General features: G+C 37.4%; 1 protein-coding gene across 1 annotated transcript; it reads left to right on the plus strand.

Moving 5' to 3' along the window:
• Positions 1–4,103: 4,103 nt before the first annotated feature.
• LOC121634631 (specifically androgen-regulated gene protein) lies at positions 4,104–14,046 on the plus strand. Its single transcript, XM_041977439.1, has 4 exons — positions 4,104–4,240; positions 6,070–6,286; positions 9,797–10,085; positions 10,509–14,046. Exons 2-4 carry the CDS (start codon positions 6,209–6,211, stop codon positions 11,993–11,995), a joined length of 1,854 nt encoding a protein of 617 aa, XP_041833373.1. The 5' UTR covers positions 4,104–4,240; positions 6,070–6,208; the 3' UTR covers positions 11,996–14,046.
• Positions 14,047–14,880: the final 834 nt, after the last annotated feature.

Genomic DNA, 14,880 nt, shown 5'->3' on the forward strand with positions numbered 1-14,880 from the left:
CACTTCCTGGTTTCAAAATAAAGCATTTATCATTTTCTTTCTGTCTTGTCTTACAGTCCATTTTAGATAGCAATAACACACTATTTTGCCTAAGTGATGTGACATTTTAAAAAAAAGCTTAAATAAAACTGCTTTATACCATGAGTCGTTTAACACGTTACTGGACTTAGTGCTTCATATATTACTTGCACAAGTATTATCAACTACTTTTACTCTGTAGTTTATCAGTAATTCACTGGCAAAGTCATTGAACACAACTTGTACACTGAACAAGAGAGAGAGTAGTCATGGTGGCGGTAAATTTAAGATTACTGAGGCTACCACTTAATTATGATGTCCCATCTTGTTTGAATTATTGCTTGTGTTGTTCTTACTCTCAAATGTAAGTCGCTTTGGATAAAGGCATCTGCTAAATGACTGTAGAATAGAATAGAATAGAATAGAATAGAATAGAATAGAATAGAATAGATAGAATAGAATAGAATAGGCTTAAACACTGACCCTGCAGAACTTTCAGTTGAGTCTATGTCTTTTTGGATTGTAAACCTACATTTACTGTTAAAATACATCCCTTAATTCTGCCCCATATCTGTGAGACTGAGTGAGGGAATCAAAAGTAATTTCCAAAAGCTTTTCAGACCTGTGTCTTTGCTTTGACCACAAAGTTGAGAGGAAATGCACACTTGAAATACGGCAGCTGGTTTGATCATGGATACACAAGAGGCGACTGGCTTGACGTCAGCCCTCTAGGATCAAGTCAACATAACACGCACATACAACTGACATTAGTTCCATGTTAACAGAGGACGTATGTTGTTGTAATGTAGTGCTTTAATGTAGATTGCTGCGCATTATTTTTTATTACATTTATCAAATTGCTTTTACATATTATATATTTGCAGATCGGTGCGGCGTCTGCAGTGATGCGGACTCTGCATCGGTCTGTCGTGGTAAAGAAGGAGCTGAGCCAAAAGGCAAAGTTCTAGATTTACCGGTCTACATTCCTGCCCTCACCTATGGTCACGAGCTGTGGGTAGTGACCGAAAGAACGAGATCACGAATACAAGTGGCCAAAATGAGTTTTGCGGCCGGGCTCTCCCTTAGAGATAGGGTGAGAAGCTTGGTGATCTGGGAGGGGCTCAGAGTAGAGTCGCTGCTCCTCTGGCAATCATCAAGTTCATATGTAATATTAAAGTTGCCTTGACTGGCATGAATAAGTCATATGTGCTGAGTTAATTTCATTAAGGTAAATTCTCCCCTGGAGCAATGGAAGCACTGGTAGGTATGTGGCATAATGGAGTCAATAAAGAAGATTTATTTTCCTGTTAACGGTTACTGGCAGAGGTTGGTCACCGCCATGCACCTCTGAGGAACATCAGTGTGCTCTTCAGGTGTCTCGGGTATGCCGGGTTGAAGACGAAGTATGTGCAGAAGACAGAGATGATCCCTTCCTCAACATCATCTGCTTTCACAATGTTTAGTTTCCAGTCTTGACCAGTCAAGTGAATAGTTGGGTATGGAGATGGAAGGTCACGCTAAAATCAAATGGGACAAACAAAATGAACTACATTACAGTTAATTTGTTAATTGTTTGTAAAGTAAATGAACTACTGCATGTGCAGTCAAATGCAAAGAAAGTATAAAAATTGTATGTATCCTTTCAACTAGTCCTGTTTTAATGCACAATTTTAGTCATATAGTCAATAAGAATACTTAAATAGCTAACTTGTGTGTATTCGGTGAAGTTGAACACCACATGTTTACAAGTTAGACATACCTCTCCAAGAGTGATAAAAAGGCTGATGTTCTCTTTAAAGATGTATGGGAGAAGTATAACGACTGCTCCAAAGTCAGTACCTGCAAGAGATACAATAGATTTAGGATCAAACAATGTTTTAATGTTATTTTAAAGCTCCAATTACCTCACTCAGTCTCACAGATATGGGGCAGAATTAAGGGATGTAAATGTAGGTTTACAATCCAAAAGGACATAGACTCAATTGAAAGTTCTGCAGGGTCAATGTTTAAAGCTTCCGTAATCTTATATTTACCGCCACCATGACGACTACCTGATTTAAAAATGAAGCATCTCTCTTTGTCTCTCTGTGTCTGTCTTATCTTGCAGACTGTTTCAGATAGCAATGACATGCATTTTCATTATTGAAAGTTATAGTGATATTAGAAAAAAACTTAAACAAAACCAATTTGTTCCATTAGTAGCCCAAGACGTTTAACTTTACTTCCAATGCTACCTATACAAATAATATGACTGCTTTTTAAACGGTCATGAAAATGCTTGTTTTTGCTTTCTGTAAGTTACTTTGGCACCCAATTACTGACAATCTAGGAAAAGTAGTTGATAATATTTGTGCAAGTAATATATGAAGTAGGGGCCTACTAAGTCCAGCAGCACATGTTAGGCTTTATGGTATAAATTGGTTTTATTTAAGCTCTTTTTAAACTTTATACCACTTAGGTAAAATAGCATGTTTTTGAAAAGGACTGCAAGACACAGAAAGAGAATGAGGAGTGCTTTATTTTGAAATCAGGAAGTAATAATTGGTTACTGGGAAAGTAGTTAATGCAGGACTCTTTCTCCCATTGTAAGTAGACTTGTATCACACACTAAACTGCAGCCAGTCTTTAGTATTACAGAACACAGATTCCAGAAACACTAACAAAGAGAAAATTCAACAGATAGTGTAGATTTCTTTATCAGATTTCCATTTTCAGTTTCATATTTTCCTGATAAATTTTTCATATTTGTGGCTTCAGAACAGGGACAACCACATGTAGAGAAACATCATGCTTGTTTTGCAACTTTTGACTTAGGAGGGTTTTTATGCTTGAATGATTCCTAGATCAATGTTTTAGAAAAAACATATAAGATAAGATAAAACTTCGTTATTATTAAATTCAAATGCTATAGAATATCTATTTGAAAATGGTCAGGACTTATATATTTATTATTTTGAATGTGAATGATTCAAAGTAGTGATTTCGTGCATTTCTTGTTGTATTGCAGTAACCAGACTGCGGCCAGCAGAGGGCGCCCAAAGTAAACAAATAAACAATTAAATAAAAATAAATAAAAATGCAAAGCACATCCTCAGATTTTCAGTTCACAATTTATAATTCAATATAACAAAAATGCACCTGTACTAATTAACTATGTGCATTTTAATGTTCTAACATTGACATAATAAAATATCAAACTGCTTCTGTTATTTATTGAATCTTATTTATGGTTTTCTCTACATTCGTTTTCTCTTAAGCTGCTTTTTGTGATTATGATTCACATTAAATGTAAAAAAAAGAGTAATTTGAGGTTGATAAACTTAAGTCATGCAGCTCCTGTCAGTCAGGGGTGTTCCCGACTCACATAAAATTAATTTGTAAAACTCAAATGAAGGTGTAGAAAAACTAATAACTTTTTTTTTCTAAAACTCGGCCATTTTATTTTATTATGTCAGCAGCTAATTTAACATCTTTGCTCACTTTGTGGGCTGTTCAGTCAGTATAATAGAAGATACTCCCAATGTGATGGGTTACAAAAAAATTCTATTCTGGATTTTCAGCCCAGAAAAAAATATAGTTAACATATTAAAGACACAAAGTGAGAGAATAGCTCTACATGATCATTTGACCATGAATTGTTTAAATAAATTATTCTTCAGATGTTAAAAAATTAGGCGAGGATTCAGATTCTTTTTAATTGCTATTGATCACTAATTTCCAATAAACCCTTTAGAGCAGCACTATTTCTCCGCAGTGTTAAGAACATATTTGTTCCAGCAGTCTAGTTTTTCTTCTTTGCAAGCACCGGTCATGAAATCAGGTTAGTGATTCATCTGGTTTCATCCAGATAGTCGACTAAACAGGATAAACTCAGTCTTCCTGCTGTCGTTGAATCCATCCCAGAGAGACTGGAATAACTTTCCACTGTACGACTGCTGTCTCCTCCCAGCAACTTGGAAAATACCTTGAATGAAATCTCTCTCACACACACTCACACACACACCCACACAGACACAGTGGGTGGAGTTTCTTGGTGGTTAAATGATGCGTAACGCGCCGCGGTGGTGACATTACGCATACGAAGCTGTCCAAGAGCGCAAGAGCATCGGCTGGACTATCGAAGAAATATAGTTTTTAAACTCAAACCAGAGACTCGCGTTGATGCTGTAAAGGCTGAAAAGTCTCATTCTTGGTTTTATTATGACTAATCTTGATCTCTTGGGTAAGTTTTCATTTATTCACTTCTTATCCGGTGCAAAGAGGAGAACTAACTTTTTCTACGATAATCCTGAAATGGCTGATTAAACTGTTGTATTTTGACTCAGCTTCATAGTGGCCTACAGGAACGCGTGTCAATTAACTGGGTCTTTGTAAAAAAAAAAATAAATAATAATGATTTTTTAAAAGTATATTTGTAACCAAACTTCTTGGTTTGTGACTTCCAAGTAAGAACCAGATGTTTTTCCTTTCTTCTTTTCAAATGAGTATAGGATTTTAAAAATATTTTTTTAGATGCTAGAAGAAATATTTAATTGTGTGCTTAGTTTAAATACATATTTTCAGATTGTGGATTTAAAAATAAATAAATAAATAATAAACTCAGCTTGATTTCTGATAGTTTATTTAACTACGCAGCAAAAATTAAAACTATGATTACATACCAAGTAATAATTGATTGTGGTGAATAAAAATAATATGTCTATATATCTTTATATAGATACATAAATACTAAATCAGGTGGAAAACCCAGAAATCTAAAAACTCTAGTTCTGGTATATCCAACTCTAAAAGAGATGTAATTAAATATTTTTCATTAGTTTAATCTGTTGGTGGTTCACAGATAGAAAACTGTTATAAATGCTTTTAATGGGTTCAGTGTTGGACATAATAAAAGTCAATAAAAATCAATAGACCAAGATTAGACAGCACCAAGTCTTTACTTGAATCTGTGACAGTTTTGCTGGGGATCAGATTTTTCTTCATTAACAATTGTTACTTAATAGTAGTAGTGAGTGGATTCTTTGAGCTGTTTTGTCCAAACTGGGCTTAAATGTGGTACATGGAACCCTGAACACGCGTTGTTTCTCTAGGGAAACTAACTTGCTCTACCATGTTAATGACTCATGACTGAGCACCAAAATGAACCCAGAGTGGTTCCATTTCCACTGAAACTATCTTCCATCCAACTTTTATCTCCGGAAGTTTCCATCAGACCGGTGGCGTTAGGAATGTAGCCAAAGAGCTCAGTGGTTTCGGCTCTAGAAGCCTGTTTTGCAGCTATGTGTTCTGGGTAAACTGGTCCTTCAGGTGTTACTGCTGGAATGCTGAGCTGTAAACTTTAGAGCAGCGGAAGGAAGTATCAGTGTGCCTTTTGCATGTTTATGTGACGAAGGCTGATAAAGATTTATACAGCACGCAGTTTAATCTATTGTTTCTGAGTTTTAGTTACAACTGCTATCAGTTCCAGTGAGAAAACACAACCTCTCTGAACCTCTCACCTGGTTTAGTCTAACTTCTTACTGCTATTGCTGCTCACTGACCCTATACTAACATGTAAACATCATAAAAATGGCTACTAAAGCTTAAAAAACCATCACATGAAAGCTAAATTTAAGCTTAGTAACTTGGTTTGCATTAGAAAATTACAGGTGGTTGAAACGTGCTTTTCTACTAATATACTACATATATGTATTTCATAAGTTGTTAATAATAATGGGATATGCATATACAGTATCTTACATTTACATGTGAAATCATTTTTAAGGACTAAAAAGATAAAATATAATTTTTTTCTCATTAAAAATACATTTTAAAAGACTAAACTGATCTTAATCTGACTGCATATAATAACTTTAATGTCTGTCCTCCCTTGTTAATCAACTCAGTCGTTACACTTATCTTTCTTCTGGCAATAATTTAAAAAGTATTTTCAGGTGATACTTGTTTTAAAGATGTTCTTAAATCTTTATAAAAGCATCATCTCTCTTCCATCATGAATTCTGACGTCTTCCTAAATGCATCTGACGTCTTGTTTGTCTTCTGTGTCTTCAGACTCTCACTGACAAGAAGATTAGATGATTCCTTCAGAGCAAAACCAGACACGATTCTGGTTTTATCCCAGTGCCAACCAGAAACACAGAGCCCTCTACAAGAAGTCCAAATGTCAGTTGACCTCTAACTCCTCCTCTCAATGGCCTTCCATCGGCAGGGTAACTCTCAGCTCCACTACGGGGTCAACGGAGGCATTCGCCGAAACTCCAGAGCAGGAGTGAGTGACTTGTGTGTCTGTAATGTTTCAGGGTAAAACAAGTATACCATTAATGTTTTTGGACAATCTACCTTTTTTACTTGGATCCAGTTGGCTGCAAAAGAGAAGTAACTAACAGTACCTTACAATTAAAAAAGGAAAGTTTTAGCTCAGTTGAAGTTGCATTTTGACAGAGGAGGGTTCTTAAAAGCAGCTGATAACCAGTTATTCATCAAATCTTAAATATGTTCCTCAGAGCCAAATTATTTATAATTAATAATGCTGTAAACGGTTATTTAACCCCCATAATACTTAATACTTTCCTCAATGGACATTCCTTTCTTGCATTCAAAATCAAAACTATCATTAGTACAACCGTCCCACCGTTAGTTTCATCCCATAAACGTACAACAAATAAAAAAACTTACATTTCTGGGGTTCAGTAGTTTGTAGCTGTTCACCAGCTATTTAAAAGCATTTACTTTGCTATTTATTCTTTCCAGTCTTTTTATAGTACTGTTTACTATGCTAACAGCTGGAAAGTGGCAACAAATATGGTAAAAACAAACAGAAAAAAACCCTGAAATGCATTCTGCACTAGCATCTATCTATCTTGTGTTTTCCCATCTTTTACTCGGGTTTGTGGACATTTAGGGAAAATGAGGATACTCAGTGATATTTTTGAAACTTCACAGAAAAAACAGCTGAGTCCTTTAAAGGATCCATGACATTGCAACAGGCCTTTGCAAAGATTCAATAAACTAGCCATTATGGATGATTCTTTGACTTTGAGAAGCACCTTGTAAGCGTAGAAAAAACACACAACACAGCTGTAGAGATTCTGATACGTAGTAAAACAAGAACAAATATTATAATATTAGCTCTCCACTTGACTATATTAGTACTGAGCTAATAACATGTTGACAGATGCTAGCATTAGCCAAACTAGTGGCTAGCCTTCACTAGTTAGCCTCCACTGGTGAGTTTGAGGATTTATTTCAAGATTTTATTTTTTTTATAATTTTTACATTTCTTTTTGCATTAGAACTATTGTCATTGAAATTATTTTTTAAGAGAAATATTTATATATCACTGTAATACATTTATAGATTATATGATATATTTAGATATTTTATCAGTGCAGCTAGCTTAGCTTAGCATTCAGGCAGGCACATGTCTTTATTAATTATTAAGACACTTCCTTGTTTATAATCTTGTAAAGTCACACTATGTAGCTTTAACAGTTTTTTTTATTCAAATAAATCAAACAACATATGAATCTGTAGTGTTTTTCAGGAGCTTTAAGGGCAGTTTTATTTCATTTTAACCCACGTTGTCTTTAGATTAGTCTCAGAATGAATAACCCTTATTTTTGGATATTATTTTAGGCAAATTTAAATCCAAGTTTAGCTTGAATTTTAATTTGTAAATGCATCAAGTTATATTGCCAGGAAATGGAAACATTATATTTTCCAAAACCATGTTTGCAGGTTTCTTCTCATAAATAGGTCAATTTAGATAATTAAGTCTTCAAACTGTTGCTGTGTTGGAGCATCATATGACAGGAAAAGATCTACCCGATCACCTGAGAAAAGTCTTGTCCTCTTTCCTAGTTTTCTTAAGCACAATAAACACACTCAGTGTATCAGATAACCTGCTGATTAACCGAATGGTATGTCACCCTCACTCAGGGTTTGTGCTGTGTTTAAACAATGCAATCAGTCACCACAGATGCTGAGAAATACACCTGCTGAACAACTTCATCCTTTCATATACCTTGGGAAGAATATTCACTATCAACACATGACAGAGCCCAACCGGTTAAGCTGCAGTTTTCTACGACCTGAGTTGCTTCAGTACAATGGACATCATTCATTTCAGCTGAAACCAGCAGATCATTTTTATCTCCCACAGGTTTCAGTTTGTGTAACTCAAAACAAGACACTCAGTAACCTTGTTGTGGTGCTTTATATGACAGCGATGTCATCAGCAACCAGTGTTTACAATGTCAACCACAGGGTGAAGGTCATTACCTTGAAATGGTGCAAATGAGCAGCTTTCTTTGGTCAGGTAGCATGATATTAGTCCAACACAGCAAAATACTCAGCCATCAAACACTTTGTGTGACAAAAACAAGTATCTACTCATTGTTTAGCATTGAAAATGTAGACTCGTTGAATTATTAGCTCAGTTTTGTTGTAAATTTTGAGTCATCAAAATTGAAAAGTTAAATAAATACAATACAATCCATACAATGAATAAATGGCCAAATCCAGCAACAGATTAACTTATCTCTTTATTAAGACCAAGAATAAGATGAAAAACTATCAAAGGCAACAAATTGAACTTAAAAACATTAAAAAACATAGCAAAAAAACAAAGCAAAACAAAATAAAGATTTTTTAGGAAGTAAGCATGAAACAACCACACTTTGGCTTTATGTAAACATTTGTTTAAATTTCCGGTAGATATGACGAAACCAGTTTAATTTATCAAGAACCAAACTCCTTTTTGTTTTGTTTTTTTAAGCACTCTCAAGCTTAAACAGCTTTTAAAAATGACTGTGTTTTCAGAAAAGCTTAAGAACAATTTCAGCATTAACAACAACCAGTTTAGTATCAGTACCAACTCAAACAGCATCATGTATGAAAGGAATATGATCCTAATGAGGTCTTAATAGGTTAAACCATGGTCTTAAATCAAGGTGCCACTAAATAGATTTCTTTTTCTTTTTCTTACTCTTGAATTAATAAATGGAGCTGATGGTTTAAAGCATCTTAAAAAGCTAGAAAAAACAAACTTCATTCAATGTTATTAAGCTAAAATGTTCATGCAATTGTCAGTAATAAAAGAATATTGAAAACTGTAAGCCTCTAAAACCAGAGAAAATTATCTCAAAATTTCAGTATTTGAATGAAAATATAATAATTCTGGTTCCACATTTCATTACAATTGGCTGCTTTCACCTAGCAGACTTCCAGAAACCGTCCAATCAGAAGAAAGCAGATTCTAAGGGAGAGCTTAAATAAAGGAGCTTTTAAGGGGCTGGAGACCCATAAATCTTCGGCTAAAATGAGTTCCATGGATTCATTTCAAACTGCAAAGTAAAATCTTGACCACTTAATGGTTTGCTTTACCTGCTCCGCACAGCAATGTGGTTTAGATTAGAAGGGTGGAGCTGATCTGTATCAGGACTGTAGAATCATTTAAATCAGAGGCTGCAGAGTTTCTTTATGTTTGCAGAGAAGGCAAGTGGGAATTACCCAAGAGAAAAAATGGGGCATATGCAATAAATATAGGCTTGGAGAAAGAAAAACGTTTGGGGGCATTGTAGGCAAGAACAAACAAGCCTGTGTTCCCACTACACATGACTATTGGATAAAGGGTCAAATCTGGTAACAACACAGGGTTCCGAGATGAAGACACATCTCAGAGGTTTTGGTTAAAAATGTTTTGCATGAAAGACAAAGAAACTGGTTCACCATTTAATTAAAGTTCACCATGCCAATGACTTTCTTACTTTCACTGCAGGAAGATAACACACTGCAGTTTCTGAGCCAAGAGGAGCAGGAGTGCATCCAGTTCTTTGAGGACACCATTGACTCATTGGAGGAGAGCCTGGTGGGGGATGATCAGAGGTCTTCACTGGTGAACCTTCCTGACAGTAGCAGCATCCCTTTAGACAAAGTTAATGGACTACCTACCTCCAAACCCAACCTTGGGGTGAATGTACCCTCACAACATGATATTATTGACCTGGTCCACCCAGAACCAGACTTGGTACACACCAAAGAGCCAGTCTTCAACCCTTCTAACCCAGGTAATGAACAGCAGTGGATCTTGAGCGTAGATCATAGTTTACCCTAGAGATCAACACCTCTGGACCTCTTTGGCCACTGTCCCACAGGTTTTAGATGTTTTCCTGCTGCAGCACACCTGCCTCAAATTAATGGGTCATAAAGAGGCTTGTGCAGAACTTCACAACAAGCTTTTGGAGAACCATTTCCTTTGAATCTGATGTGTTGCAGCAGGGAAGCATCAAACTCATGCAGGAAAGTGGCCCAAGAGGTCCAGAGATGATCATCCCTGGTCTAGACTGTAGCTAAATTAAGTTATAAATTTAAGAAACACTATTTTTGTGTTTTAATAATCTAATTAACTGCTCTCATGTATTATTTTCTTGAAGTTTAAACAGTATCTGAACACTTTAAAGCTCTACTAAGTAAACACATGTTCCTCCCAGATTTTCAGCGTATGTTACCAACTCCTGAAAGCCACTTTGAGGTAAAGCCAAGGCGTGACAGCTTGCCTTCAGAGTACAACCCTCCTCTACCAAGTGGAAGCTATGGGTCGGCAGACAGTCATTCCTCCTACCATCCACCAGGCTGTATCCCTACCCCTGTCTTGATTGCCCAGAAGATAGCAGAGAATCAGGGAGGTGGAACGTCAAACTTGCATCCTTCCTCAATCCTCCGTCGTCTCAGCCTGGAGTCAGAAAAGCCACCAAGCGACAGCACAGACACTCCAGTGAAACAGGGTCCTCCTACCTCTGCCAAGCCCACCCGCTTCCCCCCTAATATAAGCGTTATCCTTGGAAACAAGGAGCACCAGAAGCAACCTGGGGCTAATGTGAACATTCATGAGAGACGAGATCAGATGCTGGCAAACCTGTCAGGTACGTCTCACCCTTTGCTGCTGGAACATTCTCAGCAAACCGTGGAGCAGAAGGCTCGAAACACTCCTACTCGTAGTATTTCTTTCAAGGACCCTTCACCAGATAAATCCAGGATGGAGGCCTTATCAAAGCTGGGTCTGAACAGGAATCAAACCGTGTCTGGAGAAGTTGCCCAAAACAGCACTACAGTGGATTCTCGGAAAGCTCCAGACACTCATTCCAAATCTTCAGAGACCAGTCTTCCTCAACTGATGCAAAGTGGCACCAACTTCCCAGAATCCAGTGCTGTGACTTCCCCTCCAAGCCATCTTCATGTAGACAGAAAACCTGAGATTCTGCAGACACATTCCCTCAAGAGCCATGATGATAGGAGCTCCCAGCTGAGCCCCTCATCACCAACACTGACCCAAAACAGACACTACCCACCTCCTCAGGAAAACAAGGCCTCTGTCCCCCCTCCGGCTGAGGTCACTTCACTGGAATTTAACAGCTATGGAGGGAAGTCCATCATAGTTAACCCATCTGTTTCCTCAAGGAGTGAACCTGTGTCTTCCCCAACAAGCCAAGACCTTAAAACCCTCCCACCTGCTCTATCTAACCCCACTGAACTTAATACCTACGGAGGAAAGTCCAAAGTCATGACCCTGGCACCTGCCCCCATGACCACAGCCAACCTGCCTGACATCCTCAGCTCTCATATCGACAAGAGTCAAACCATGCCCGCCAAACCAGAGCCGCTACCTTCTGAGCTCAACTCTTATGGAGGAAAGAGCCGAAGCTTCAACCCAGCTACTGGGTTTAATCTTGCCTCAGGCAGTCCTGCCAAGAGTATCAAAGCTCCAGCCACGACTCCAGTCCCCAGAATTGTTCGGCAGTCCTACCACGGTGCTCTTAATCAGAAAACAGGACTGCGAGCTATCTCTCCTGATCGCAGACGGAGGTCCAATTCCATGTTCCGTCCCCAAGGCATCACCGTGCAGTTTTCTGGACGTGGTGAGATGAACGAATCTCGAAGGGAGGCACTGAGGAAACTAGGGCTGCTGAAAGACTCCTGATTAACTTTTTTTTAATAGATTTACTCACCAGTCTCTACCTGCCGAGCCCAAACTCTGGCATCTACCTGCTGGTGATGATGGAATGCGAGAAGTTTCACCATGAGAATGAGGTGTGGCTGGAAACAAACCAGCTTTGACAGAGGAATGAAGCTTGGTACTTGATAAACCTGCAAATCCACTTTTCACCTTGTGAGCATAAAAAAGCTGAGAAACAGTGCAGCTGTTGCACTCAACAATGTCTCCTTGACAAAAAGCCTGAGCAGGTTAAGACTTCTTCACATCAAGACTCTTCCAAGACACTATATACCTCTGCGCAAGGTCAATTGGAACAAAGCAGATTTTTTAACTACCATTCTGTCTCATGTTTGCCACATGAGGATGCTTGTGAATAGTTAATTGTATGTCCTTCTCTCTGTTTAATGATATCCTCCATACCAAAGACACAAATCTTTACAAACTTCTCACAAATATCGAGATTTCTTGATCATTTTCTGAAATAGCTTTGTGCAGAACTATTTCTGCTTGTGTATAAATACAGATTTGATATATAGAGAAATTCCAGCATCACTTTATGTGTGAGTGAGTCAAAACTTTACAGGCTGGATTATCCATCCAGCCTCTAAAGTTGTGCACCTGCATCCTGAAAACTTCACAAATCTGGGCTGTTATGTTGCAACTAACTTGTGCACATTTTAAAACAGCACATTTATTGAAAGTGAAAAGACCAAAAATAAAGCACCTTCAATGTCAGATTTTTCAGGTTTTTGTTATGATGCAGTTTTAACTTTTAAATAGGCATGTTATTAATTAAACTGCCACAATTTAACTCGCCCAGTCTTAGTAGTCAGGGGATGGATTAAAATTGCCTTTATGTTTGATTAAATGCTATTTAGATGCAGGAAAAAGCACTTCTGTGCAAGAATTGGTGCAAATGTAAAAATCTGAAATAAGAATTAACAGACTAAGATAACAGATGTTTGGAAAAATCTTAAATTATAGTATTTACACAGTACAGTATTTATTTTAGGAAAGTAAGGTGAATACTCATACATAGGCTGTGATGTTTTTATCGCCATAGGAACATTTTTTGTTTTGTTTGTTTACCAGCTTTTGTCATTTTATTCTGCAGCGTTGTTTTTTTTGTTTGTTTGTTTTTTTTTTTTTTGCCACTGCTTTGGGAAAAAGTTAAAAGCACTTTTAAAGAGACCAATTTTGTCATCTCTGAAACGACTCAGAGGACCCAACAAGACGGTAGAGGACAGAGTCAAACAAGCGTCTTCAAATGTGGTTTCCTGGAATAACATTGCTGCAGACGTGTGTGTTTATATGGATGTAGAGCCGAGCTGAGCTGATGCTTATTTTTACTCCACGGACAAACCTCCCACACCCAACCACAGACTAGTGGAATGGGTTTGGGGCAGGACTTCTCAGTTTTACCACTCAGAGGGAGTAACTCTAAACTGCTCTTTAGGGACGGGCAAACACGCATTGTACTAAGCCACAGCAGTAAAAACCACAGTCTACAAATACATCCTGTGATAATTATGTTTTCATTCTGTCAAGCTGTTATCAATTACTTTGCTGTTTCTGACGTTAGTGTGTTATTTAACTCTTGTAGGTATGTTTGTGTGCATGTATGAGTGTGTGTGTTTAATCCAGACTCCGGCCTCTGTAGTTCCCCTACAGTAACTTTGAAGTATATTTAGTAAATTTTGTTTACAGACTCCGGTTCACTGTAGTTCAGCTACAGCTATTTTGAAGTATATAATGGTGCATAAATAAATGATATGAACACATTCTGTATAAAACACCTTTTTATGAGGAAATGTTTCTGCAAAGTGTAAATATCAGCTCAGAACAAAGGTAAAAATGTTTTACTGTGTGGTAGATGGGATATAAGTGGTCATGTAAAAGATGTTGCAATACTATAACAGCCTGGTATACTTTCTTACTACTGAAATGTCCATGTTGTATGCTGAACATACTATTCACATTGCAAATATTGATTTTTTTTTTCTTTGTAACTCATTAAACCTAACAATATAACTTCAGACTTCTTGTTGTCCTCTGATTAACTGTGGAATTTAATGAATGAGCAGGTGCTGTTTAATGATTGGCCACATTTGGGTAATGTTTGACCTGAGTGGAATTTTAAAAGGAGAATAGTGTGCTTCTCCTCCTTCAGTACAAGATAAGAGGTATATACAGCATTTTTTCAGCAGCTAACCATAAAAAAAAAAAAAAAAAAAAACATTTAAAAATTTGTTTAGAGCAATCTCTGAGAACTTGTGTTTGATAATTTAAGACTTAATAAAACACTAAAGCTCTAAAAGCACTCAATCCTCTTTCCATTTTACAGTCTAATGTGTCAGGACATAGCAAAAAGGTCTTAGGGGAGATGTTTGGTTATAGTGCACATCTGGTTTTATGGAGAAAACCAAACATAGCATATCAGCGAAAACACTTAATACCTTAACTGTGAAGCATGGTGGTGGAAGGCTGATGATCTGGACTCATCCACCTTCCAGTGGTTGACTGATACCCTGATCCAGGTCTGGGAGGAGATCCCTCAGGAGAGCATCCGTGGTCTCATCAGGAGCCCAGATGTTGTAGGGAGCACATGCAGGCAAGTGGAGGCCACACACACTAATGAACCTCATTGTGAATTGTCTTGTAGAATTTCCACAGACGTTGGGTCAGACTGATCTGATCCTTCCATTTTTATTTTGAGCATGATTCTGAATCCAAGGCAAGTTTATTTGTATAGCACATTTCATGTACAAGATAATTCAAGGTGCGTTACACAAAACATTAAAGACATTACAGCAGGGTGCAGGAAACATTAAAAAGTCATTAAAAGCAAACTAGAATCCAGACCTCCATGG

The sequence above is a fragment of the Melanotaenia boesemani genome, chromosome 23 (genome assembly GCF_017639745.1).
Source record: "Melanotaenia boesemani isolate fMelBoe1 chromosome 23, fMelBoe1.pri, whole genome shotgun sequence".
Classification (NCBI taxonomy): Eukaryota; Metazoa; Chordata; class Actinopteri; order Atheriniformes; family Melanotaeniidae; genus Melanotaenia; species Melanotaenia boesemani.